At 36.3% G+C, this 9,724-nt stretch overlaps 1 protein-coding gene across 1 annotated transcript in view; it reads left to right on the top strand.

Moving 5' to 3' along the window:
• Positions 1 to 33: 33 nt before the first annotated feature.
• The window catches only part of LOC112506324 (receptor-like protein 7), a 23,024-nt gene continuing 13,333 nt past the window's right edge, over positions 34 to 9,724 (top strand). The window contains exons 1-2 of the mRNA XM_025110333.1: positions 34 to 147; positions 956 to 3,618. Coding sequence (XP_024966101.1) covers positions 34 to 147; positions 956 to 3,618 — 2,777 coding nt within the window. The remainder of the gene's footprint in view (positions 148 to 955; positions 3,619 to 9,724) is intronic.

Below are 9,724 nucleotides of genomic sequence, written 5' to 3'. Positions count from 1 at the left end.
ATCTAGTCGGAGAAGATGAAGATCACCGGGAAAATGGATCTACCGGCTATTGAGGGTCTTGCCTGTCTACCTTCCTCGGCACACACACACTATCACCGGGAAGATGAAGATCACCGGGAAAAGTATATGGTTGTAGCAAATGATAAAGTATATGAGGAGATGTAAAGGGTGAGATACCCAATGAGGAATAGTTGGGGCAAAACCATGGGTATGAAAAACCAGGGAGCAAAACCATGGGGAATTGTTGGGTATTTTGATTTAAAAAAAAATGGTATGTCTTATGGAAGATTTGGTGTAGCATAGGATGTAATTTATATTCATGTGTTAAAAGTATATGATAGTTTACAAATGGTTTAAATGATTGGATATTTCAGTTAAATGTAATTGAAATGAATTAATTCAGATTTCAGATTTCAGATGTAAAAACAACCAGTCTGACTGATTCAGATTTCAGACTTCAGCACCACCTCTTAAAATTCAGAAGTGAATTCAGACTTCAGACTTCAGCACCTCTTAAAAAACAAACACCACCTAATATTTCCAAGATCAATAGTTATGGTCAAAAAAACAAGTGTTTTTATTTAGTATATTGTTGTAATGTAATCAAACGACTACTAATTATGTATTTAGGTTATTATGTATATAAAGAACATTTGCATTTCCATTTGCATTTGCATTTGCACAAGCAATCAAAACAACTCCTTTTCCTTAATTGAATCTCTTCATGGCTTTCTACTTCAGTTTCCGACAAACCATCTCTTTCATATATGTATTGTTCATGATAACAATCATAGTCACATGTAGGGATCCATTACTAACCCTCAATGAGGAGTGTTTGGTTTTGTTCCAATTTAAGCAAAGCATTCTTCACCAAGATTCATCTTTCAGAGTCCCACAGTTTTGGAAGTTTGCCTCATGGAATGTATCAAATGATGTTTTGGGTTGTTGTTTGTAGGATAGGGTGGTGTGCGGTGATCATGGCCACCATGTGATTGGTCTTGACTTGAGCAAAAGCTTTCTTCGTGGCCCTATTAACTCTACTACCTTTCTCTTCCGCCTTGTTCATCTTCAAACGCTCAACCTAGCCAAGAATGACTTTGCTGAATCTCAAATCCCATCTGAAATCGGGCTTTTAACGCAGTTAAGAAGCCTAAATCTCTCCGCTTCTGGATTCAGTGGCCAAATTCCTCGAGAGATCTCACAGTTGATACAACTGTCTTTGTTAGATTTGTCAAGGAATACACTAGAGCTTCAAAGTCCTAGTCTTGAGAATCTAGTGCAAAACTTAACTCGGCTTGAAGAACTCGATCTCTCAGGGGTTGACATTAGCTCTTCGGTACCTGATTTTTTGGGCAATTTTTCTTCCTTGAGGTTTATAAATCTCAGTGATTGTTGGCTTCAGAATGAATTCCCTACAACCATACTTCAACTGCCAAAGCTTAAAGTTCTTGACTTGGGAAAGAACATGGACCTCACTGGTTCCTTGCCTGAATTTCGTAACAACAGCTTACTCGAGCATTTGATTCTATGGAGCACAAGTTTCTCTGGGGATATACCAGAATCCATCGGTAGCCTAACCCACTTGATCACACTGGATCTTTCGTTGTGCTTCTTCTCAGGACCCCTTCCAAGTGAAGTTGCTAACATGACACAACTCGTTCAATTGACTATTGGGTTTAATGAGTTCACAGGAACCATTCCTTCATTGGTAAGCCTTTCGAAACTTGTTGTTTTAGAATTTTCTAATAACAAGTTTGAAAATTGGAGCCAACCCAACTGGATTGAGAAATTGACTGAGCTCGAAGAGTTGTATGGATCTCGGGGGAACATATTCGGTGAAATCCCCTCCTTTATTTCAAACCTAACAAAGCTTAGAATTTTCGATATGTCACGTAATTCTCTTTCTGGTCATATCCCATCATCGTTTATGAACTTGACCCAACTAAGGTTCGTAGACCTTGCAAATAATCAATTACAAGGACCAATTCCAAGCTTATTTTCCAATTTCAAAAGTCTCCAAATTCTCCGCTTGAATGATAACATTTTTAGCGGCAAAGTATACTTAGACAAGTTCCTAGGACTTCACCAACTCAAAAGTCTATTTGTAGGTTTTAATAAGATATCAATTGTGGATACAAACAACGTAAATGCCACCCTACTAGAATTAGAAGATCTAGGATTGGCATCATGCAACTTAAAGGAATTTCCCACCTTTTTGATTTCCCAACGTAAGCTGACAACCTTGTTTCTCGACCACAACAAAATCGATGGTCTCGTGCCCGTATGGATTTGGAAAAGTAGTCAGGAAACACTAAAGACTATTGACCTATCGTACAACTTAATAACTGGCTTTCATCGACATCCTCGTGTTCTTTTATGGGTTCGTTTGGAAACATTAATCCTTTCACATAACAAGTTACGTGGATGGGTGCCGGTTCCACCACAGTCGGTTATCGTTTATGATGTATCGGATAATGATCTGACGGGAGAAGTACCATCATTGATATGTGAAGTAAGGTCTCTTAGACTGCTAGATATGTCTTCTAACAGCATGACAGGAAGGCTTCCTCCATGTTTAGGCAACTTAAGCAATTCCTTGTCGGTTTTGGATCTCAAACGGAATAAATTTCATGGCTCAATTATCAACACCTTTTCGCATAGATGTCGGTTAAAGAGGCTTGATTTGAGTGAAAACCAATTTCAGGGCCGTGTGCCAAGATCACTGGCAAACTGTACCCATTTAGTAGTTCTCTCTCTTGGAGATAACTCTTTTGATGATGTCTTTCGATCTTGGATGGGAAGTCTTGTCAAGTTGCAAGTGCTTATTCTCCGTTCCAACAAGTTCCATGGGGCGATGGAGGGCCCGATAGATGATAGTTCACAGTTCCCGAAGATGCGAATCATTGACCTCTCAAACAATGGTTTTAGTGGTCGATTGCCCCATAAGTACTTCCAAATTTGGAATGCCATAAAATCTGTCTATGCTGGAAAATCATCTGTGATGCAAATAGAGATAGCTGTCACATTGTTTGTACACCAAAACGAGTGGCCATACTCGATGACATTGGTAAACAAATGTGTCAAGACCGAGTACCAATGTATTCTAGACATTTTCACAGCGATCGATCTATCTTGCAACAATTTTAAAGGAAAGATCCCAGAGTCACTCCACGATCTTCAAGGGCTTGAATCACTTAATCTTTCCAATAACCATCTTACGGGACGTGTCTTACCATCCTTGGAAAACCTAAAGAATCTTGAATCGTTGGATCTTTCGCAAAACGAGCTATCGGGAGAACTTCCTCAAGAACTGTTGCAACTTGGCTTCCTTGCCATTTTGAATGTATCATTCAACCATCTTAATGGTCGCATACCTAAAGGAAAACAATTCAATACATTTGAAGACAACTCCTATGTCGGGAATCCTGAATTGTGTGGAAAACCTCTGTCTAAGGTTTGTCGGAATTCAGTGGCAACAACATCTCCATCAACGAGTGCTCACAATAAGTCTGAGTCCCTCAGCTTCCTACGAGGAAGAGTAGATTGGATGGTCACATTTTTGGGACTTGGAAGTGGAATGGTGGTTGGAATTGTTATTGGGAACATTTTATATACAAGGTACGTTCAGAACTTCATTGAGCGATTCAGGAAGAAGAACGACGATTCGATAAGGCCACTCGGTTACCGGAGGAGAAACTAAGAAGAATAGTCGCATTCCTTTCCGTCCTTGTATCTTTCAGTTTATACATCAAATAATAAAGTGTTATATCTAAAATTATTACAATAGGTTTATCGGATGCTTTTTGGACGTTTTAAATTAAAATCTCGTATTACATATTTTATAAAACACGATTTGTACATTTGTCATATAAACAAAACTGTCATGTACAACTTTTCAAAATTTACTTGAAAAATAATTAATACAACACTTTACTTTAAAAATGTCTAAAAACGTCATATAAACATTTTGTAACACTTTAAGATAAGATTTTTATTGTTTGGTCCTGTAAGCTAAAATCCTACAGAACATTAATGCTTAGAAATGTTAAGCATCCTATAAACCCAATTTTATCGTGGTGATAGTATTCAACATACGAAGCAAGACAATAAAGGAAAAAGAAGTTTGTGACACAAAAGTAAAAACAATTTCTTGGAATGACATTACCAGGGGCGGATGCAATGGAAAAAAGGAGGCGGAAGGGACCTCAGTCCAAAACTTTAAAAAAAAATCATAGGTTAAAATTTAGGTTTTACATGATTTAACTTTCACTTCCCCCTATTACATTTTTCCACGGGCTCCCAACCCCAATCGAAACCGTTGCTCTAACCAAAAAAATCTGTTGAAGTCAATCAAAAAAACCAAAAAAGTTATTCAAAATCGACAAAAACACAAAAACACAAAAAAAAACCTCGAAATCAACCCAAAAACTTTAAAATTCCCTTGAAAACGTTGTAATTAGGTTAAAAACACATCGGACGATTTTTCAGGTCTTTAATCTACCTTAAAGGTGACCCTACTAAACAAAAATCCTGGATCCGCCACTGGACGTTACTCATACATTTCGTCGATAGATTAGAGATTCAATTATATTTCTTCACTCATGCATCATAAAACACGACCTTACACCAAACCTTATTGCCCATGTCTTGATCGTCTAAGGCATGTATCATTTTTTTTATTAACCTAGATATCCAACCTGCTATACGAGCCGACTAATCACAGGACGAACTCCTGCCTTGCAGATTACCCGGAGTTACCACATTTGAACCTCCGCAACCACAAGAGGATTTTTATTTCTCCTTTCTATGATTTCAGAGATTTGATCACACTATGCCCCTTGGAACCCCGCTGGGGGCGCTACCTCTAGAACCCCGTAAGGAGGCGCGACTCCCTTGACCCTTGCCTTGTGGCGATCTTATATGATAGGGGCAACATTTGTGAGTATGCACTCCGTGCCTCTTAAATCACTTATATTTGTCTCATCACCTTAATCGATCTCGAATGAACCACAATCCCATTGAAATGATTAATGACACTGAAATCACCTAACAAGTATTCTAACCCATTGTGATTGTGTGGCTCCACCACTTCGTAAATAGTCGTTTTTTTGTATCACTAGTAGTAATTTATTTATAAGTTATCATTGTCTTCATATCCTATTGCATTCTAGACTGATTTATTTATTAAAAGTATGTTTACTTAATGGTCAATGATTGTTGTTTTTAAAATATACTTAGAAAAAAAGGGTAAAGACATTGGATTGATGCGTTCCTCCACCTTAAAAAGATTCGTCATTATTGTCCATTGCTACATTTGAAGACTTTGAAGTCTCCTCATAATTTACTTAATAACATTACGCGCTTTCTAAAATTGCTACGTCTGAGTATAGTTGAGAAAACTACATGCTTTTTGAAAAAGCTAAGTCTGAGTTCAAAACACTATATGCTTTATGAAATAACCAAGTCTTGACGCTTCATAACGTTTGGCTTGGTTCAGAAACCAAATCACCTTCTTGACTTTGACAGAAGGCTTAGTTCAAAAAGCCTTCATTGATGGAATTGAAATCCATTCTATTAAGTCATGTACAGATAAAACCGTTTATGTGGATTAATCTGTTTGTATAGGTTTAAAAGATTTTTTCATAGATGAAATGATCATATTTTTTATTTGGGAATGACATGTTCGAAAAAAATTGGCTTTCTAAATAAAACTCCACCCCTAGAAGCTTATTAAATCAACCACTTTCTATATCATTAAACCACTATCAAACAATCATGTATGACTGACTAAATAAGGTATAAATTAGGGGTGAGCATAGGCGGGTACCTGCCCTTTTTGACAGGAACCGGAACCGGAACCGGAACCGGCGGTTCTTGAGATATTGGAACCGGAACCGGAACCGGTTAGAGCGGTTCTTRAATTTTTGGAACCGGAACCGGAACCGCCGGGAACCGGTTCCGGTTCCGGGTACCCGCTTCCTAAAATATTAAAATTTTGTTATTTAGAAATAAAAATAAAATATTGCCAAAACACTAAATTAAATAAACAATAATACAAATTACACGGAATAATGGTTACAAATATTGTTTTATCGATTACAAACCATAATAGACTAATAGAAAATGTTCAAAGTTTAACGATTATATACTATAATTGTAAATGTTCAAAACTTAACGATTATATACTACGAACTGTAGTTTAGTAGAACTAGAAAGTAGATGAAGAATGAAGATGACCGCGTCATTTGAAGATGTAACTTAATATAAATTTGGTATTGAAAAAAATCAATTATTTTTTTATTGAAAAACAACCGCCGGTTCCGGGTACCCGGCGGGTAACGGTTCCGAAAAACTGAGAACCGGGACCGGAACCGTTCTCAATCGGTTCCGTATTTTAGGAACCAGAACCACTCATATCGGTTCCGGTTCCGAAACCGGCAGTTCCAAGGCAGTTCCGGTTCCGCAAACGGGTACCCGATTCCGCTGCTCACCCCTAGTATAAATATTATTAAAATTATTAAACTGGTAACAAACAAACTCTAAGGGGGCGTTTGGTTCGTCGGAATCTGCCGGAATCGAATGAAATTGGAATGGTCAATTTCGTTGACCAAATTCCGTTCTAACATTTGGTTGCCCATGAAATGAAATTGAATTCCAAAGATTCCCAAATTTGAGAAATTCACCATTTCTTAGTAAATCTGAAATCCATTCCATCCAAAATATTTAAATGACATAAATACCCTCATTCCAATATTAAACCCTAGCCACTACTTTCTTTCATCATTGCTTTCTGCTTACTTTCATCGTTGCATACTGCTTGCTTTCGTCAATTGAACTTCGAACCTTTCTGGAGTTTTTGTTTGTCAATTTTTGTGGTTTTGTAGTTTTCTTTTTTATAATAAACTACGAATACAACATTTTTAATTTCACATTCACTTGGTAAACGATGACTAGAAAAGTTTTCAAATATGATGGTTAAAGTAATACCTTTGTTTTATTAAACTACAAACCGAGTCAAAAGATTTACATTTTATAATAAATAAGGTATTATTTAAGATATGTTAACTTTAGTGGTTAAATGAACCTTCTCTTTAGCTTCATATATGCATTTATGGAAAAATTCTGAAACATAAGCATGGTTTATAGAAACAACATTACGCATCCAATAACAATCAGACAAACTTCTTTTCCTAATAACTTCTTGCTTCCAACATCTCAACTTCCTGCAAAAACTCTTTCTATCAATATCGCTTATTGTTACTTGTACTGAATCGTTATTAAGTCATGATGAGGAATGTTTGGCTTTGTATCTGTTTAAGCAAACCATTTCTCATGCCTATTTCGAAACCCGCGGGTTTCGAAAGTTAGACTCTTGGAAGATCGCAAGTAATGCATCGGATGATGGTTCTTCTGATTGTTGTTTATGGGATGGGGTGTTGTGCAGCAACTGTTGGAACTTATGGGTTTTATCTACAATTTTGTATTATGTATCCCACATAGGTGGGTAAGAAAAGTAAAAGTGTGTTAATAAATACCATTCCACTCAAATATTTGAAAGTCTTTTAGGAGGCTTTTGGAAAGAATAGGTGGATGATTAATATATATAAATTAATCAAAGACTTAGCACTTAGCACTTTGCACCTTGAAAAAATAATTTCGTCATTCTTTTTATACAGAATTAATTCTGTTAATGGTAGTTATTTTTGGAGGGAAAACTACTTTTTGGTAGTTAATCGTAGTTATTTTTTGAGGGAAACTACTTTTTGGTAGTTAACTTTCCAAAAGGTGTGTTGATTCATGAAGAGTCATGTTGGTTTGTTTTAACTACTATATAAGGGTGCATATGAATAGATAACATTATCTGATACACTTTCATACATAATTGCAATCGTTTGATGTTCATGTGAACTTTATGTACGCTGCTTAAAGTTCTGTTAATTGAGGTTGAATCCTAGGAAGAAATTAGTCTCGAACCACCAGCGTAAATAGTGGGGGCTAATATTCTTTAATAACCCTCTGACACGCCCTTGAATATGATTTCATACGAGAAACAAAATAGGATATGCATGGTTTTGTATAAGAAACATCCAAGATTTTTTATGCTTAAATAAACGTTTGAATTAAAAGAACTTGTGAAAACCGCAATCCCCTTTGGGGCTAAATACCTCCGACCTAAAATAGCTAAATAAGTAATTAAAGTAAGGAGGGATTGATCGACCAACTTGAACAAATCCATGACTTGGCCAAACATCTCATAAACAGTTGATTCAGTTGCGCAAAACATCAATGGTGAACTCGCCAAAAATTTTGAGATATTCATCAGATATCTTGTATATTATAATTGGAATCCTTGAATATCATGATTGCCATTTTCTAGGAAATTGGTGTCAAAATTGGAGAAATGTAACCACAAAGGTGGTGTCTGATTGGTTTGAGCTTGGCTCCAAAGGTCAAAAGTACCAGGAGGTCCCAGGTTCAAATCCAAGGAGGAATAAAAATTCTCTTGTGGCCACGGAGGTTCAAATGAGGTGACTCCGGATAATCTGCAAAGCAGGTGGTCGCCTTGGGATTAGTCGGCTCGCATAGCGGGTTGGATATCCAGGTTAATCAATTTTTTTTTGGAGAAACGAGTTACAAACATGATTATCATCACGTGAAAATTACATATCAGGCATCTGATTAAAAAAAAACTAAAAGCTAATAAAAACACTAATTGAAAAGTTGACGGAGGATCAGGATTGGAGAGTAGAGTTTGTACAAAAATATTGGTTTGTAAATGATTTAGAAAAAATAAATACTCATCATATCGTAAGAGAATAATAAATTTGGATTAATTAAAGAGATGAATCCATAAATAATTATTTTTAGAGGACTGATCGACAAACTCAAAATCAAATGATTACAAAAGTTAGTTATATATACTACATTTTCATCCATGGATCATACATATACACTTATCTTTGCTATTATTCTCATTTTTTGGTTAATTGTAGCTTCTTAAGCTAGCTTACGTGTATTGACTAATCCTTAGAGCGACCATGAATGTCTGGAGTCATAGCAGGTAAACCTCCATGGCTACAAGCGGTTTGACAACGCCTAGATCCGAACCCGGGAAAATGAGAGGATTTCCACTACATACCCTAATTAAGTCTTAATCGGTGCGCCACATGTATCAATCATGGCAAAATCTTTACATCTGTTAATGCTGATGTGCTCTCTCTTCCTGGGGCTATATGTCCTTCAATCTACCTGGGCCACTAATGCTTTCTTTTTCAACCCAGAGCCATGACAACGAGTGCTCTTTATTACTCGAGTTCAAGAACATGTACTAAAGTTTTAAGAGGTAACAAATTACCTATTGTTTTTCTTATTGTATTGTATTATAATGTTCTAATATGTAACCAAAAATATTGTTTGCATTTCCATTGGCTGCACTGATTTTAATTTGCTGATGAATTAAATAACACGTCTTACCTTGATAGTTGATTTCATTGCACACCAGGAGGTTCACAAATAAATCATTTTATAAATTTGTACACATTGAAAGGAAACGTAGATGGGGAAATTAAGGTTCATAAACATGAACCTATTCCATTTAGAATGTGGGACCCAATCCAATTAAATAATAGAGTAACTATGATTTTCGTCCCCATGGTTTCTGAAAGAGTGTAAGTTTCGTTCCTGTAGTTTTAAAATTGCGATTTTTGTTTCTGTAATTTGTAAC

The sequence above is a fragment of the Cynara cardunculus genome, assembly GCF_001531365.2.
Source record: "Cynara cardunculus var. scolymus isolate 2C chromosome LG 2, CcrdV1, whole genome shotgun sequence".
In the NCBI taxonomy this organism is placed as follows: domain Eukaryota; kingdom Viridiplantae; phylum Streptophyta; class Magnoliopsida; order Asterales; family Asteraceae; genus Cynara; species Cynara cardunculus.
Note: the sequence above shows the minus strand (reverse complement) of the source record. Positions and strands in the feature narration are given on the sequence as shown.